Genomic DNA, 19,491 nt, shown 5'->3' with positions numbered 1-19,491 from the left:
ATTTGGGAGAAATTCCTAGGGATTACTCTTGTGGAGTGAATGACGATACACACAAGATACTGACTCCCTGGAATCACTCACCGGGAGAGTGTTTACTGTTAATAAATGTTGTAACAGCCATCACATTAAAACAGAATCACACCTATAAGGGATTAAATATTGGTGATTCCCTGAATATAATAATTTTATAGTGGATATATATGAAATACACGCAGGACACGCCTTTTTAATCTCTTTATTCACCAATTCCTATCTTGTAGGTTCACATATATGTTAGTTCGTTTCTGATTTTAACTCTTATGTTTCACTGCAATTTGGGTTTATGAAATTCCATTCATATTCTTAATAATAATTTAATAAAGGTTATTTTTTATGACTAATTAATTCTTTCTAGTGCGTCAACTATACAGTTTCTTCTCATTCTTTTTCCCCCCAACCCTAGTACATATACACTGTAATTGACAGCACCCCCTTACGTTACTGAATATTATTCAAGATAATTTTGAAAGGGGATCTATACTGTGATTGTATGGTGATGACTCACATACACCCACACTATTGAAAACATACAGTGAGTGTGCAGATACCCAACCCTTGTGCGTACCTTGATTATCACCTGCTGGGAATACAGCTTGTGAATTGCCGCTAGCACCGCCTTCCTGTCTGAGGGAGCAATCGGCAAGGCAGATTTTAGGAACCGGTGGGGTGGGGACGCCTCGAATTCCAGCTTGTACCCCTGAGATACTATTTGCAGGATCCAGGGATCCACCTGTGAGCGAACCCACTGATCGCTGAAATTTTTGAGGCGACCCCCCACCGTACCTGGCTCCGCCTGTGGAGCCCCACCGTCATGCGGCGGACTTGGAAGAAGAAGCGGGGGAGGACTTTTGCTCCTGGGAACCTGCAGTTTGTTGCAGCCTTTTTCCCCTACCTCTGCCTCTGGACAGAAAAGACCCGCCTTTTCCACGCCTGTTTTTCTGGGTCCGAAAGGACTGAACCTGATAAAACGGCGCCTTCTTAGGCTGTGAGGGGACATGGGGTAAAAATGCTGACTTCCCAGACGTTGCTGTGGAAACTAGGTCCGAGAGACCATCCCCAAATAATTCCTCACCCTTATATGGTAACACTTCCATGTGCTTTTTTGAATCCGCATCTCCTGTCCACTGGCGAGTCCATAAGCCTCTCCTAGCAGAAATGGACAATGCACTTACTTTAGATGCCAGCCGGCAGATTTCCCTCTGTGCATCTCTCATATATAAGACTGAGTCTTTTATATGGTCTATGGTTAACAGGATCGTGTCTCTGTCTAATGTGTCAATATTTTCTGACAGTTTATCTGACCACGCAGCGGCAGCACTGCACATCCAAGCTGACGCAATAGCTGGCCTAAGTATAATGCCTGTGTGTGTATATACAGACTTCAGGATCGCCTCCTGCTTTCTATCAGCAGGTTCCTTGAGGGCGGCCGTATCCGGAGACGGTAGTGCCACCTTTTTAGACAAACGTGTGAGCGCTTTATCCACTCTAGGGGGTGTTTCCCAACGTGACCTATCCTCTGGCGGGAAAGGGAACGCCATTAGTACCTTCTTAGGAATTACCAATTTTTTATCAGGGAAAGCCCACGCTTCTTCACACACTTCATTTAATTCATCTGATGGGGGAAAAACTACGGGTAGTTTTTTCTCTCCAAACATAATACCCTTTTTAGTGGTACCTGTAGTTATATCAGAAATGTTTAACACCTCTTTCATTGCCTCAATCATGCAGTGAATGGCCTTAGTGGGCATCAGATTTGACTCATCGTCGTCGACACTGGTGTCAGTATCAGTGTCGACATCTGGGTCTGCTTGAGGTAGCGGGCGTTTTAGAGCCCCTGACGACCCATGCGACGCCTGGGCAGGCACGAGCTGAGAAGTCGGCTGTCCCACATTTGGCATGTCGTCGATTTTTTTATATAAGGAGTCTATACGTGCACTCATTACTTTCCATAAGCCCATCCACTCAGGTGTCTGTCCCGCAGGGGGTGACATCCCTTCTAAAGGCATCTGCTCCGCCTCCACATCATTATCCTCATCAAACATGTCGACACAGCCGTACCGACACACCGCACACACACAAGGAATGCTCCGAATGAGGACAGGACCCACAAAAGCCCTTTGGGGGGACAGAGTGAGAGTATGCCAGCACACACCAGAGCGCTATATAATGCAGGGACTAACTGAGTTATGTCCCCTATAGCTGCTTTTAATATTATATATATATATTGCGCCCAAATTTAGTGCCCCCCCTCTCTGTTTTTACCCTGTTCTGTAGTGTAGACTGCAGGGGAGAGCCAGGGAGCTTCCTTCCAGCGGATCTGTGAAGGAGAAATGGCGCCAGTGTGTCTGAGGGAGATAGCTCCGCCCCTTTTCCGCAGCCTATTCTCCCGCTTTTTTCTGGATTCTGGCAGGGGTATTTTCCACATATATAGCCTCTGGGGCTATATATTGTGGTATTTTTGCCAGCCAAGGTGTTTTTATTGCAGCTCAGGGCGCCCCCCCCCCCCCCCAGCGCCCTGCACCCTCAGTGACCGGAGTGTGAAGTGTGCATGAGGAGCAATGGCGCACAGCTGCAGTGCTGTGCGCTACCTTGATGAAGACTGATGTCTTCTGCCGCCGTTTTTCCGGACCTCTTCTTGCTTCTGGCTCTGTAAGGGGGACGGCGGCGCGGCTCCGGGACCGAACACCAAGGACTGGGCCTGCGGTCGATCCCTCTGGAGCTAATGGTGTCCAGTAGCCTAAGAAGCCAAATCCGGCTGCAAGCAGGCGAGTTCGCTTCTTCTCCCCTTAGTCCCTCGCTGCAGTGAGCCTGTTGCCAGCAGGTCTCACTGAAAATAAAAAACCTAAAACTATACTTTCTTTCTAAGGGCTCAGGAGAGCCCCTAGTGTGCATCCAACCTCGGCCGGGCACGAAATCTAACTGAGGCTTGGAGGAGGGTCATAGTGGGAGGAGCCAGTGCACACCAGGTAGTCATAAACCTTTCTAGAGTGCCCAGCCTCCTTCGGAGCACGCTATTCCCCATGGTCCTTACGGAGTTCCCAGCATCCACTAGGACGTTAGAGAAATATATAATATTTATAGTTATTTTGAGCTATCACTTGATATAAGTACAGAATATGCTGATCATTTAAGGAGATAGATAGATAGATAGATAGATAGATAGATAGATAGATAGATAGATAGATAGATAGATAGATAGATAGATAGTTGCTTTGGGGTATATTCAATTAGGATCGGATCCATTCCGACATGCATTTGTCGGAATGGATCCAACAACCCCTATTCAATCTCATCTCAATTCGACTTTTAAAAAGTCGAATTGAGATGAGGGACCCAAGGGAGGAGAGGGGGGGGGGGGCGTGGGGAGACCAGCAGGGACAGCCGCGGGCAGACGGAGGAGAGCAGCGCTACAGTAGCGCTGCAGGAGGTTGTCTCAGAGCCGCCAGACCTCACGGCAGTGTCCACCCGGCTCCAGCAAGCGTGACCTCACTTGCTGGAGCCGGGTGGATGCTGCCGTGAGCGGTACGGCACGGCTGTGAGACATCCTTCTGCTGTGCTGTAGCGCTACTCTCCCCTGTATGCCGCGGTTGTCCCCCGTCTCCCCGCGGCTCCTTTCCCCCTCTTCTCCTCTGGGTCCCACATCTCAGTCTGACATTTTTTTATGTCAGACTGAGATGGTCGGAAACGGGGCCAAATCCTGTCGAAATTTGGCCCCGTTTCACTCAAAAGTACGTGAATCGGCAGCTATACCGCCGATTCACGTACTATTCGACAAGTCGTATTCCACGACTTGTCGAATAAAAACTGATGGGATTGAATAGGTCGAATCACTATTCGACCGTAAAAAGTCGAAAACTGACGTCTTTTCGACAGACGACAGTTTTCGACCCTAATTGAATGTACCCCTTTGAGTCTATAATAGCCCACTATCAAGAACATCATCCTCAATTTCATATGTGTGTGTAGATAGCTAGATAGATAGATATACTGTAGTCAAAATATATGATCAGACACCTACAGCAGAATATTCCAGCGAATTTTCAATGATATTTGGACATGGGCGATGCATGAAAATGGTTAGGAATACATTTTATATACTGTAGGTAAGACAGTGATTACTGTGTCCTTATAGCTTTGTTCCCTTAATGACTATAAGGCCTGTATTCGGTTAGTGGCAATGTGCAGTAATGATCCGTGGCTGCATATATCCCAGCTGGTTATGTTACCACAGTATACTGTAGAAGGCTTTCCTGATCACCTCTATACAGTGAAGTCCAGCACCTCACAACCATCATTGGGGTGCAGATCATTAGGTCAGCAGGTCGACAACTTATGGTTGTCTAGGTCACTAGGTCGACCACTTTTGGTTGACATGCACTAGGTCGACAACTGGAAAAGGTTGACATGGACTGAAGGTCGACATGGAAAACGGGTACATCAACAGAAACCCCAATTTAGTGCACCGCGTCACTCGTTCCATGGCCGCTGCGCTCGGCACAGGCTACTATTCCCAATCGTAGTCCAAGTATGAAAAAGTAAAAAAAAAGTGAAAAACTCATGTCAACATTTTCCTATGTCGACAGTATGTCAATGTCGACCTAATGCATGTCATTGCTGATTGAATTCCTTGTATGGGTTTTACCTGCCAGACCTGCCAGACTTAAGCTGGGCATACACAATACAAATATCTGACAACACCTGTTCGAGATTTAACCAATTTGTATGACCGACAGTTTGTGTCCATTTTCCAGTGTTTGGGAGTTGATTGTCATTTGCTCTCATCCATTACCAGATTTTCATTCCAACCAGCCAGATCTGGCAGATTAACTGCCAGATAATTGTATAGTGTTTGCCCAGCTAGCAGTATTCTTTCTAATGGTGCCCATACTACACTAGAGCGATATTGGGTTTAATGATGCGATTGCGACCGCGTCGGTGCGATATATCACATGTCAATCGCATGTGTCCCCCGATGCAATGCGCAGGCACGCTGGTCGAATCTCACGTCCCAAGATATTATGTGCTGCACTTAATATTTATCGCACTGCAATGTGCAATCTGTGTTGTTTTGAGCTCACTTTCTGGAAACTCCACTTCACCCATTGTGCTGAAGATACAGGAAAAGAGTGTGGAAGCACGCTGCTCTTCTCTGTGATATAAACAAGGTATGCAGGCTACACCACTGCCCTTGGTGGCAACATTATGCTGGCCTACTGCCCACCATTATGCTGGCCGCACCCAGTCCACCGTTATGCTGGCCAAACCCTGCCCACCAATGCAATATTATGCTGGCCGCACCCTTTCCAACTATGCAATATTATGCTGGCCGCATCCTGCGTTGGCCCACTGCCCACTATGTTGGCCCACTGCCCACCAATGTATTATTATACCCAATTTTAGGTCGCAAGGGGCATGCGATTTATCGCATGATCTCATGCACATCGAATGCAAAAAAAAGCACTTCAGATGTGATTTATCGCAGCCTTGCCTGCCGGAGAAATCGCAGTGTGATATCGCATCGCGGCCAATCACACAATTGTATGGGCACCATAACATTCTAAAGACAAATGCTGACAACTACAACAACAATAATTTGCTTGACTTGTTACTGTGGCACAAGTGATAGCATTATATAGGTAAAATAATAAGGCCTTAGATTATAGATAAGACGTTCACAAATCTACACAATCACGATGTGACACTTCTGTGTGCTACTGTGGTGACAACTACTGTCAGAAAAATTAATGACACTTGAAACTCAGGGGGTCATTCCGAGTTGTTCGCTCGTTGCCGATTTTCGCTATGCTGCGATTTGTTGCAAACTGCGCATGTGCATGGCACGCAGGGCACATGCGCTTAGTTGTTTAACTAAAAACTTAGCAGATTTGCTGAGGATTCTGCGGCGCTTTTCAGTCGCACTGCTGATTGGTAAATGATTGACAGGCAAGGGGCGTTTCTGGGCGGTAACTCAGCGTTTTCCCGGCGTTTGCTAAAAAACGCAGGCGTGTCAGGGAAAAATCCGGGAATGTCTGGAGAAACAGGGGAGTGGCTGGCCGAACACAGGGCGTTTGTGACGTAAAACCAGGAACTAAACGGACTGAGCTTATCTCAATCTGTGAGTAGGTCCGGAGCTACTCAGAAACTGCTAAGAATTATTTAGTAGCAGTTTTGCTAATTTTTCGTTCGCTATCCTGCTAAGCTAAGATACACTCCCAGAGGGTGGCGGCCTAGCGTGTGCAATGCTGCTAAATGCAGCTAGCGAGCGAACAACTCGGAATGAGGGCCTCGGTTCACTATTATCAAAAGACCACATAGCAGAGTGCCTCATCATCTGTAAACTGCAGAGATATGGCTTCAGTAATTTGCAAGGTTTGATGATGTGTGATAATAAGCCACCAATAGATGAAACCGTACAGTCTCTAACTGCACAGCTACCACTGATCACCACGTGTGCAGGAAATTCATATTACTTTGCACACCAAATATTTTGGCCAAGAAGCTCAGAGTTAGCTGAAATTGTATTCAATACAATCAAGATACTTTTTATCTGGAAAAGTAAAGCCATTAGTATTGTGTTGTCATGGATGAGGGTGAATTCTCATTAGAATAACTTTTTTTTTTCACTGGACAGAGAAGAAAGATGTCACATGACTGCCAAGTAACAATCCTAATCATTTCCATGTCACCACTGATAAGAAACACATGGATTGGAAGTAGAAGGCAAAAAAAAATAGATATAATGAAGTAACCGAGGAATACTAATAATTTCTATAAAAAGGTAAATAAATGGTAAATAAAGGAGATGTGTCAGGTGTACAGAATATTTAAACTGCAGTACTACAGTTAATGCATTTCATATTATTTGGAATCTGAATAAAAAATGATTAGATGCAGTTTTTTCTCATGAATTAGGATCCAGACAATTCCACAATAATTTCAGCAGCGGACGTGGAGGAATGTACATCTGCTGCCTGCTCTTCTCCCATACAACACTAGCCTGTTCATTACACTTTCCAGGCTTAGAAATGTTCTGACTGTTCAGCAGAATCCTTTATCTATGTAGCACTAGTCAGGGATACCTCTCAACTGTCCTAATTTGGACAAGCTACTCCATATGCAAGAGGCCTGCCCACCATATCACTAATCAGGTACAGTATCTTGTACTTATTTAAGAACAGTGAGGAGATAACAGGTGCTCCATCAATGCAGGGAGTACTATTGGGAAGTAGAGTTGTAAGTATTGGTATTCCTACGCTTAGCTGGTTATATATGTCATCATCATCATCAGTAGTGTGAACTTGCGCCAGCCTATACTGGAAACAGGCATATTTACACTTCGGCCCAACTCTGCATGGTCTGCAGTTATTTCCAAAACAGCCTAGCTGAACTTGACTACTTGATATTGTCTCTTGCAGCCCAGTTGAGCAAGTGGAGTTGTCTTTGAAATGCTCAAGCTTGTGTGCTCTCTGTTCCAGAGCATGTGTAGTGCTAAAACACACAAGATACGCTACACAAGCAGCGCATTTGTTTAGCACAAGCCTTATTCTTCATCCTTCTGTAATAATGAAACTTAACTGACAAATGGTTGGATCTGTCAATGGGGGTCATTCCGACCTGTTCGCACGCAGCAGGTCTTCGCTTCGGTGCGAACTGGGCGGAACTGCGACATGCGACGGACGTCGCCAGGCAACGGAGCGCCCAACGAAAAATAAAGACGCAGCGCTGGACGGAAGAAGATTGACAGCGGAGAGGCGTTCCAGGGCGGATACTCACCGTTGAAGGCCGTTTTGGGGGAGTGGTAAGAAGAACGTAGGCGTGTCCAGATGAACGGAGGGCGGATGTCTGACGTCAGGACCGGGTCCTACATCGCTGGATCCATCGCACAGGGTAAGTAGCTGCAGGGCTGGTCTTGTTTTGCAGGAAACTTTTTAAGCATAGCAGGGCTGCACAAGTGATCGCAGCCCTGCTATGCTAAAATACACTCCCCCATAGGCGGGGATTAGTTGATCGCAGCAGCAGCAAAAAGTTGCTGGCTGCAATCAACTTGGAATGACCCCCAATGTCTCTAGCAAAGTTGGACAAAGTTCTTTGGACAAAAGGGCAGATCTAAATGTCTTTAGCACTCTACACTAATGAAATGTATGGCTTGACTCTAACAGTCAGCACCTTATACCCTGCGTGAAGTTGACATACATTGGTCCTGATTCAGGTTTGTAAGTAAAGTAATAAAACAAGCAACTAGGCAAAACCATGTTGCACTGCAGGTGGGGCAGATGTAACTTGTGCAGAGAAAATAAATCTGTCTTTGTGGGCTACATACAGTTTGTACCCTGCACAGAAACAATATAAATGTATTTTCTTCCTTTGCAAAGCAACATGGTTTGTCCCAGATACAAAGTTACTTGCTTTTTTGCATTACTTACAAACATGAATTAGGCCTCTGGTTTGACCTCAAATGGTTGGCCTCAAAAGCAGAGTCTGATTAAGATGTGCCCAAATCGACATGGGTTGATCCAGCAGCATGGAAAATTAAGTTGGTTTATGGTTTCCATAACTGCATTTGAACAGTATCAGTGCTGTCCTACAAGACCTCTGCAGCTGTGTGGCTGAAGATCCAACAGATCCAATCAGATTACAATGATCTACTATGATCATAGTACAACATTAGGCTATACATTTTATTGGGCAGGAAAGTACTCTGTATACCAGTTTGAGAACCACTGCTGTATATAGTTAACTTAAAATTAAACATAATTACTTTGAATAATGTTAATGTAGCAGATCCAAGCACTAAGAGGTACAGTATAAATCGGCTGTTCACATGATCCTTCAATTAAACTGGTCAATAGGGGAACCTTAATCTATCCTTGATTGACAAGTAACACTCATCTTTTAAATACTGGAGATTGGATAGTGTCCCCATTAGTCTTAACACATGAGATTGTAAGAATTTTGCAAACGTTTATATACTGGTGATATTTCAGTGATATCATGGCACAGTAATTCTCTAGGCCATTCTTGCGGAAATACTGTTACCACAAATATGCCTGTGTGTGTGCTTTTAAAGCACTTTAAAAGTGCAGTACAAATATACCGCCAGTTACAGTAGTATACCAGGATACATAATCTGTAGTGACTCAGATAATAAAATAAGCCGATAACAGGTGGTTATGTGAAATGATCTGTGGTACCTAGAATTTCTCTATCTACAGTAACAATCAGCACATATTCTGGTTTAGTACTCAGGCAGAACCACTGACCTTTTCTCCTCTCATGCCAGGAAAACCCTTAAAGAAATGGCAGACAAATTATCTAAATGTGCAACAGAAACAAAATATCAAACATGCTATAGCTGAACAGAGTGACACTCAAAAACACACAAATACAAGTAAACCCTTATTCATTTTAAATAATGTGTAGTTTCCAAATTCTACTTTTCCTGTATTATTGTCTTGTATTTTTGTTTTTTTATGTTGAAACTATTTATGTACTTTGTACCACCATTTGTTTTGTTTTATTACTTTACATGTAAGATGATTTTATGTTTGTATAGTACATTATTGTTAAATGTATGGTGGACATTTCTCCAAGTTACATTTCAGAGAATAGCAGAATACACATTATTTAACATTAAACCAATTTTCTGTTATATGCTGATGGTTGACAATTAGTTGCTATTGATATAAAGTAAACTGTAGCTAACATATTGATAATTTATTTTATTGACTGGCATTCACTTACTAGTTACAATAACTAGACTTGGAGTTCTGCCATATTTGCGTAGAATAAAGAGGAAAGCTGACTTAGTGCTCATCCACACAAGAGATCTTTCTATGCCATCCCTTTGCATTATGCAACATATAGGTCTGGGCTCTGTTTAATCAGATATGTTCATTTGCGTGTAGGTATCGGGATGAATTACCAACGGACTGGCTGGATTTAAGGAAGCTCTACAGGGTAGTAACTAGAGATATGTGATGATCAGTAATGTAGTCCAAGGTGCGAGGCTGAGGGGGCAGCACCATCACTTGCAGGTTGCCTAAGAGTCACCCGTAGCATCGTTAGGATGCACCTGGCACTCCGCTTTCTGGTCAATAACCCATCATGTGCAGGCACATGATTGTTATGGCCCAAATAGTTTATTATTTGCTGCAAGACACAGATCTTACTGGTGGGTCTCAAAGCCCTTAAATTATATTTACAGAGAGGGCTTAGACTTTCATTAGACTTTAACCTGAGAAGTATAGTCTTAATGCTTCAGAAAAATTTTGTTTGAGCACGTGTCTCTTGATACCGATACTTGTACGCATATAGAGTCCAATCTGGTTGCACTGGCATCCTCAGTCCACAATAAAGAAAAGTTGTTGAAAACTAACCAACTGTACAATGGTATCAGGTACCACAGTGCTTTCATAGAATGTTTCCATCTGCCTCTGAGCTATTTTTGATAGGTTGCAATCAGATTGATCTGTCCAAAACTGTTGCCCGTGTGGACAGGTATGCATCCTTGCCCCTTCCTCATCTACTTACTCCTATTACCCAGATATTACTGTACATTGGTGTTTAGAAACAGTCAAAAGCCCATTTGACACATTCGGAATACAGCACAAAGCCAAGATAACTTCCTACCCCACTGTCTCATCCAGAAAATAAGTGTTATTGTTCACTTACAAGCTGGAGCATATAACTAGTACTATAGATAACTGGAGGAAAAGTTATCAGTTGTCCTCCTTCTTGTCACCCTGGCTGGAGTGTCATAATGGTTCTTCTTCATCTTTTGGTTTATGATTTGGGATTCCCCTTGCTATACTTTGTGTTCTCTTGCCTTGGCTGTTTGCTTTACTCATCTCTACTCATGTAATGACACTATACTACTTTATTATGTGGATGTAATTTTTGCTCACTGGATACATTCATTTTCCTCTTGTATCCTCTCCCCCACCCCCAACCCCCCACTTTTGCCTATTGTCTCATCTTTTTTTTTTTTTGCATTGTTTATAATATATTGAATAAAAAAAAGGTTTAAATAAATACCAGGGTCTGAGACAGAACCTTATCTAAAGCCTGTTCTAGTTATATGTCCAGTGCTCTTTTTTTTCTCTATTATTAAAAATGCCCCTGAGATTTATATTCAAGGTCTACTATGATTTCTGGTTATATCTCAGGCACCCTGAAAAAGCAATATAGTTGACTGTGTTTAAAAAAAATAATACATTTACTATTTTCTCCCCAAGGATCACAGAACTCTGTAGTCCTGTGACCCTTGTATCCCTATACCTTCTCCCACCCCTCTGCCCTATATGCTCTCCCTCCCTTGATTTATGTATAAAGTGTATTACTGCATGCCAGGCTTTCTCAACCTCCTTTGTGCTCAATGCACACTAACAGTCCTGGTTTTAGTGATATCCATGCTTGCACAGTCCCAACATTCAGCGGGACAGTCCCGTTTTCCTGGGACTGTCCTGCTGTCCCACCTGTGGCCGTCAGTGTACCGCGGCAGGAAGGTGGGCGGTTTGGGGGAGTGCACACATCGCAGAGAAGCTGGAGATGAGGAGAATAGATGCTGTGCGGCATCTATTCAGAGTACCGGGGGGGGGGGTGCCTGGGGGCAGCCCAGCATTTCAGAAAGTACTGGGCACCCCCCCACAGTGATGCGAATGGGGGGTTCTTCTGCACCATTGCCCGAGGCTCTGCCCCCTCTCTCCGAGATGCCTCCAATGTTCGGTTGGGTGGCCGCCTTTGGCGCCCGAGGTGTCCCGCATCCTAGCTCTACAAAGTTGGGAGGTAAGCACAGGTGATTTAATTAGTATCTCAGTTACTGTATTTTGATTTAAGCATCTTTGGTGAAGCCTGGATATCACTAAAACCTGCACTGTTAATGTGCCTTGAGGACTGAGGTTGGGAATGCCCGCTGTATTAATTTTACCTATGTAACATGGCTCACCCACTCTGCACTTTGCACTAGTCATTTTTATTATTGTCAATTTCTCTGAGCTCATAAAATACAGAATTTAAAACAAAATATATAATGCATTTACTTCTGTTGTCACCTTTTCTTTTAGGTTTGTACTTCTTTACCATGATTAGTTTTAGCCTTAGAGTGTTATAAACAAAGGTCTCTGATAAACTTGTTCAAATGACTAAAATAGAAACCAGTTCTCGATAACTGTACTTTCAAGTCCAAATTTGTCATGTGATATATTTCAGAGTTAATGGTATAATAAAGTAGCGGCTAACAATTAAGAATATTTTGTGTTAGTAACTACAAGACAATGAATTAGTAATAATTGATTGGTTGACATGAATAACATGTTTTGCAATTATATTAATGACCATTTAGTGCTGACTGCAAAGCCACAATGACAAATGTTTAGCATTGTTTAATGAATGAGGTGCTGAATATTCTGCAGACAGGTTTCTGTGTTGAAATACATTCATTATAAAACACATTTGGTGCTTTGGGAAGGTTCAAATTTCATTTTCTTACATCACGGAATCAAGTTGTTTATTCAATTACAACCCCCCCCCCCCAGATATTAATTGAATGCGTACATATTTACTACCATTGCTAAGTTGTAAAGAGGTCATATAATTGTATTGTTATTTTAGGTTTACTGTACCATGACAGTGTTTTCATTTAACTACACCTGTCATTGAGAAATCCCAGAGCTGTCTTGTGCATTTCCAAAGAAGTGCTTCATCATGAATATCAAAGAACCTTCAACGGCAATCCAGTAAATGTAATTGGAAAGCAACATGTGATCTTTATTGTATTAAAAACATTTTAATAGTTCCCAGTTAGGAAGTCCAGCATAAAGGTATTCCATAAATGTTAATTGTACAAAAGACTGTTTCATACAGTACAGATGGGTCCACGGTTATCTTGACTAGTTTTCTGCGCCTAGTCACAAAATGACCTATTAGCATAAACCCTTCATCTATTGTTCTCAACTGCAATACAATACAGATAACAATACATCAGGGGATTAAGTCATTACAGCAGGGCATTAAGTCTGACTGGCTGTTAAAGGTCAAGATAAATGTGGACCCATCTGTATGTTTCATGCCCCTCCATAACACTGTCCACTACCACTAGCCGCTGTATAGTAGTGTAGCCACAGAGGCACATCATGCAGGTAGAGAGTAGATACTGATGCTGCTTAGTGACAGCAGCCACCCTCCCCAGCCAGTACATGCTGCCGAGGGTCTAGGGAGGATGCTGCTGCTGTTCAGTCTCCTCTCTCTCCTTATTTGACGTGCCACTGCAGCTGTGCTACCATACAGCAGCCAGTGGTAGTGGACAGGTGACGAAGTGTTACAGGGGGACAAATTGATATCCCCACCCTCCACTGGATCCACTACTGTTGAATTTTGTACTCTAGACTCTACTATGGACCTGACACAGTTTTTGTCTTGTTGTGCTTCACCTCCAGCCTGAGGGCATTCCTTGCCGCTGTCTGTTGTGCTTGAACATTGTATTATTCATTTATTCCTGACATAAAATGTTCTAAACCATACAATAAACACCACACTAGTTGGTATAAATATAAGAACAAATGAATGTCCTCGAGTTCTCCAGTCATATCCTGGACCTGGTTCCCATTGACAACTTGTGGAATGTCATGAAAATGGCTGGTAATCAACAGTTCCCATCCAAATTTATGGAACCGAATTGTCCAGATGACTACACTACGAAACGCTGATAAATAGACTCACTCCACTTATTTTTCCAGCGAATATTAAAAACATTTTTTTTAATGTTACAATGGTTTATGTAAACTGATTATTGGGGTCAATTCAATGCAGCGCAGATTGAATAGTATCCTGCGAATTAGCTCCCTGTGTTATTCAGTTCAGCCCGCTATGTCGGAGAAGGCTGGTACTCGCGGACTAAACAGGATGTTTAGTCATGAAAACCGGCATTCTCTGACTTAAGTGCCCGGCGTGATACTATTTTTGCTGTGCTATGGGCAGAAAACAGCATCTGCCAATACTTTTGTCAGATTTCTGTTTGCACTCCCGGAGGTGTGCGAGAAGAAATCCTCTCGTCGGGCATTACATTGCGCGGAATTGAATAACTCCGGGAGCTCCCTCCCGGTGCTATTCAATCATTGCTTAATTGAATTTACCTTATTGTCTTTTATTATTTACTTAATTCATTAAGAAACAACTGATTTATTTTCTTTGTGTGACAATAGTACAGTAGTTAGTGTTAATCAGTGGTTCAGAATAAATCCATTTTCATTCCATGATGTAGAAAAATACCAAAGATGGTGAACACTTTTTATTGGTACTATTTACCTTTGTAACATAGATAATTAGATAAGTAATAATTACTGTAGTATTTTCATTGTAATGCCTAAATTTTATTTATGAAGCAGCGGCTCGCTTCCCAGCGGTTTGGAAGTGAACATTTAAAGCGGCATTACAGTCAGTGTAAAGCAGCTGGGCTTTGCACTGACTATGGCTGCCACTTTAAATATTCACCTCCAACCCACTGGGAAGCGGCAGCATAGAAAAGATGCCACTTTGTAAATACCGCCCACAGTATTGTTCTGAACAAGTGTTTATAGGGGAATTTAGGCTTAAGAATGAAAGTTAAGGTATCAGATGTTACTTTTGTCAGTCCATAGCAGGCATAAAATGCATTCCAGTGTAAAAAAACAAATGTAATATTTGTCCAACGTTGGCTGGAGTGATAATCATTTCAATGAAATACAGCCTGCACATATTTTTTTTGATAGGTGTATATACATGTGTTTATTCTATTAAGGGGTCTATTTACTCTGCCGTGGATGGAGATAAAGTGCATGGAGATAAAGTACCAGCCAATCAGCTCCCAACTGCCATACCACAGGCTGTGTTTCAAAAATGACAGTTAGGAGCCGATTGGCTGGTACTTTATCTCCGTCAACTTTATCTCCATCCAAGGCTTAGTAAATAGACCCCTAAGTATCTTTTTTTTTCAGAGTGTAAATGTTTTTATAAAAATATTATAACCATTATAACCATGGCATCCTTTAATGGCTTGCTCTAATGTAGTGGACTACTGGTGTGTACACACGGTGAGATCCTTGCTATGCCCGATTTTCACTTGCGATTTCCCTTGAACTCCCCGGAGCCCAGCACCACCGATTTTGAATAACTTTTCTTGAGATATGGACTATGTGTGCTTACGATTTTGGCTTATGTGAGATTTTGGCTTATGTGAGATGTCATTGACATGTGAGATGAACTAGATAGTACACCGATCTAGCAAGGATTGACTTGCCTGCACAGTCTTTCTTTTCTTGCGATGCCGACCTGGCGGGACCGCGCATCTGGATCGAATCGGGATCGCAAGATGACTTTCACCTTGCGACCTGCACTAACTTTTCTTGCGATTTTGACTATATAGTTTAAATTAAATAACTCTGAAACTATGGGTGTGTACACACGGTGAGATCTTTTCTTCCGATTCTGACTATATAGTCAGAATCGGAAGAAAAGATAGTGCAGATCGCAAGGTGACAGTCACCTTGCGATCCCGATTCGATGCCGATGCGTGGCCCCGCGCGGTCGGCATCGGCAGAAAAAATAGACTGTGCAGGCAAGTCAATCTTGACTATCTCTATAGAAGAGATAGTCAAGATTGACACTTAGCCAAAATCGCACAGAACCAGGATCGCAAGCACACTCATTATGTTCTTGCGATACTGGCTAAGTGCCGACCCGGCCCCTGTCGCACAGTGAGAATCGGTTAAGTCCGAATCTCAACGTGTGTACACACCCTTTGACAGATTTGTCCTGTATACACTAGGTAGTATTTATAGTGTCATACATGCACTCTACAAATATTTACATATTCAAGTACTGACACAGGAACAATGAAATCAACGTTTATTTTTCTTATCATGCACATTTAACTGATTTTCACCTATAGTAATGTAAGCATACTTGAAGTCTCACACATTACTTGTATTGTAATCTGTACTTGCCAATCGGTGATATTATTTCAAATGAAACCTCTAATAAAAGTAGAACCTGCTTCTCTACTGTGATTTACAGTATAAGCTGGAATGAGCAACAGAAAGTTAACATAAAAACAAATAAACATAAAAATATCACCCAGTACCCCATAGATGAATAGAACAAACCTTGGGGCCCATTGGTCCTCTTGAGCCTGTCACTCCCAGAGATGCAGAATCCCCCTTTTCACCCTGCAGGCAACAATGATGGAGATGAATGAAATAAGAACACAAAGTGACATTTCTGTAATGCCCGTGAACATTGTATCATATAGAAACATTTGTATTTACTCACATATGAAGTTCTTGCAAATGGCATTCTAACAATTACGTTACTTTCCTGGTTATCTTTTACTAGAGGTGGTATCAGGCAGGTTCTTGGAATGCTAAGGGATACAGTCGTTAGGTCGACACAGCTTAGGTCGACAGTCATTAGGTAGACCACTGAAGGTCGACATGGTCATTAGGTCGACATGTACTAGGTCGACAGGTCAAAAGGTCAACATGAGTTTTTCACTTTTCCCCCCATCATTTTTTGGACTTTTTCATACTTGACGTTCCACATGGACTACAATTGGGAACGGTAACCTGTGCCGAGCACAGCAGTAGCGGAGCGAGGCACCTTGCTCGAAGCACGAGCCATGCGAGGTGACACGGTGCACTAATTATATACATTTAAGGGGATGGTATCAGGATCCCAACGCTGGGGATGGAATCAGGATTTCATACTGACACTTCCTCTGTCTTTCAGGTTTGACACCCTTTTTAGTTTATATGAGCATTCCCTTCCCTTTGTGTATTCTTAAATAAGGATCAAAATTCATAGCTGTATCACTGTTCAATTCCAGGCAAGAAGCTATTGATACCATTTTATTATGCTAATTACAGGCAGACAACAAATAAGGGATTATGTATACTGCATGCACTAGTACGTACGTATGTATATATATATATATATATATATATAATATATATATACTAGTGCATCCAGTATACATAATCCCTTATATATACAAATATTTTTATGTTTAGCTTGAACCGGTGGAAAGTTATTAAGGAGAATTGGGATCCCAAGCTGTGAATGTAGATCTAAGCACTTGTACCTACCTTCTGTCCTATTGCTCCGTGTGGTCCTATAGGACCTGGCATTCCCGGGACACCAGGGGGACCAGTCCTGCCCTGCAAAGTGTACAATGTTATTAGCAAATCAAGACACATAGCAAATCTATAGTGTACATGATCACAGCAAATCATGTGCCAGAACACTACACACAGAACATGCTTAGCTTTCTAGCCATCATCATCATCTGGGCTCACCAGCCTATGGGGGTAATTCTGAGTTGATCGTAGCTGTGCTACATTTAGCACAGATACGATCATCTTTCCAGACATGCGGGGGGACACCCAGCACAGGGCTAGTCCGCCCCGCATGTCAGTCCGGCGATGCTTTTGTACTTGAAGAGTAACTCCCGGCCAGTGCAACTCCTGCGGCTGGCCGGGAGTTACTCGTCGCTGCCCCGGGTTGCAGCGGCTGTGTGTGATGTCCCGCAGCCATTGCGGCCCGCCCCCGCGCGGCCCGGCCACGCCTGCGTTGGCCGGACCGCACCCCCGAAAACGAGGGCTGAACACCACCGTGCCACCCCCTCCCGCCCAGCGAACGCCTCTGCCTGTCAGTCAGGCAGAGACGATCGCTAGGTAACGACAGCTGTCGGCCGTCTGGCATGTGACGCGCATGAGCAGTTCCGACTCGATCCCTGCGCTGCAAACAACTGCAGCATGCAATCGGGTCGGAACGACCCCCTATACTAGGTGGAAATTTGCACATTTACCCTTCTGTCCTACTATTCATGCATAGCATGCAGTTGCACTGACACGGTCTCTCTGAACTTTGTTTAATCTCTTATCAGCTGTAATGGGAATTGTGAATGCATTGCACACAACTCTGCATTGCTTGTACTTTAATATGCATAGATACACAGTGCAAAACACACAATGTGGTGGACTGCATCAGGCCCACTCGTATGTCATTATATTGAGTTCATTCAGCAATCTGTGCTAATGCAGAAATGTCTTTTCGGCCTGCTCATAACTAAGAGCATCAGATGACTTGTACCTAGTATTAGTTAGTATTTCATTATTCTGTTAAAAACAGCCACAGGAAGGTTTATAAATAACGCTTTATTCCCCAGCTTCCAAATCGGAACACTTCCAACAGAGAGTATATACGTGACGTTGCAGAACATGTGAGGATCCCAAGCTATTTGTAGCTATCCGGTATAGGATTTACCATGGTAATGTCTAGAATTCAGACTTGCAGAGTCTGTACAAAGTATTTTTACAGTGGACAGATATCTTGCTTAGTGGTGCCGCACTGTCTTGGACATGATGTGACTGCAAACACAACCGAGTCTAGTAACCGTCCTGGAACTGGGCTCACTGATAGAACGGAGTGACAGGCCACTAGCTTCCTTATAAAGTGCTCATTCCATGACACCTCACTCTATAAACCTATGGCTTTTACTAGTGCTTATGTTTATTAAAGTACCAGTTAATGGTAATTAACTTAACAGGTTACATTTGCATGCTGTACTAACTGGAAAGCCTTACTACTCCCCTGTTTAATATAGTACAATACAATTAACAAGCAAAATAAAATTAAATAAAATTATCATATAAGTATAAAACTATTACATAACATGCATGTATTCTGCAGCCTTGGGTCAGTTAATGTCACTCTACAATAGTTGGGAACTCCTGACCTATGCCCGTATAACTCCCGGGATGCGGTCAATTTACCTACAATCAAAATCCTGACGGTCAAAATACCGACAACCATTGACCAAGAGTCAAAATTCCAGCAAGGTCAAAATCCCGACATACAGACATTTAAAATACAGACAGTAAAAATACTGACATTTAAATTGTCGATAAGTCAAAAAGTCGGCATTTGTTTTTGATGATTTTTGTCATTGAAACGACTTGTTCATAATTTACCATCCCAGTGGACCTGGAGGGGGAATATAATAGTGTGCCGAGTGCAGCGAGGCACCGTGCCTGAAGCATGGCGAGCACAGCGAGCCATGCGAGGGAACGCAGCACTCTTATACGGTGTCCATGTCGACCTATGTTGACATACACACAAAAAATACATATGAAAAACTCGTGTTCGACTTTTTGACCTGTCGACAATTTAAATGTCTGTATTTTGAACTTGGTATTTTAAATGTCTGTATTTTGACCTTGTCGGGATTTTGACCGTCGGTCAATTGTTGTCGGTATTTTGACCGTCGGGATTTTGATTGTAGGTATCTCATACTAAACCCTAACTCACAGCTAGAGCCTCGCACCTTGTAATAAGCTCTGCACCAAAATGAACTTTTCAGTTGTCTACAAACCCCAACAGATCAGTCTAAAGAACTAATCAGATCAGATGATGACACAATTT

The 19,491-nt window shown here is 42.9% G+C and overlaps 1 protein-coding gene and 1 long non-coding RNA gene across 4 annotated transcripts in view; one reads left to right on the top strand and one right to left on the bottom strand.

Moving 5' to 3' along the window:
• Positions 1-12,905, top strand: part of LOC134927468 (uncharacterized) — a 53,813-nt gene extending 40,908 nt beyond the window's left edge. Inside the window, exons 2-3 of the long non-coding RNA XR_010177649.1 lie at positions 6,671-6,817; positions 12,649-12,905. This is a non-coding gene — a long non-coding RNA (uncharacterized LOC134927468). The remainder of the gene's footprint in view (positions 1-6,670; positions 6,818-12,648) is intronic.
• The window catches only part of COLQ (collagen like tail subunit of asymmetric acetylcholinesterase), a 250,697-nt gene that overhangs the window by 62,511 nt on the left and 168,695 nt on the right, over positions 1-19,491 (bottom strand). For 2 of the 3 annotated variants that reach the window (XM_063921952.1, XM_063921954.1), the window contains exons 6-8: positions 17,154-17,225; positions 16,176-16,238; positions 9,300-9,326 (exon numbers count right to left, since the gene is read on the bottom strand). In XM_063921952.1, coding sequence (XP_063778022.1) covers positions 9,300-9,326; positions 16,176-16,238; positions 17,154-17,225 — 162 coding nt within the window. The remainder of the gene's footprint in view (positions 1-9,299; positions 9,327-16,175; positions 16,239-17,153; positions 17,226-19,491) is intronic. The other variant, XM_063921953.1, reaches the window with a different exon arrangement.

The sequence above is a fragment of the Pseudophryne corroboree genome, chromosome 5, assembly GCF_028390025.1.
Source record: "Pseudophryne corroboree isolate aPseCor3 chromosome 5, aPseCor3.hap2, whole genome shotgun sequence".
NCBI classification, from domain to species: domain Eukaryota; kingdom Metazoa; phylum Chordata; class Amphibia; order Anura; family Myobatrachidae; genus Pseudophryne; species Pseudophryne corroboree.
This window is presented reverse-complemented; position numbering and strand designations above follow the sequence as displayed.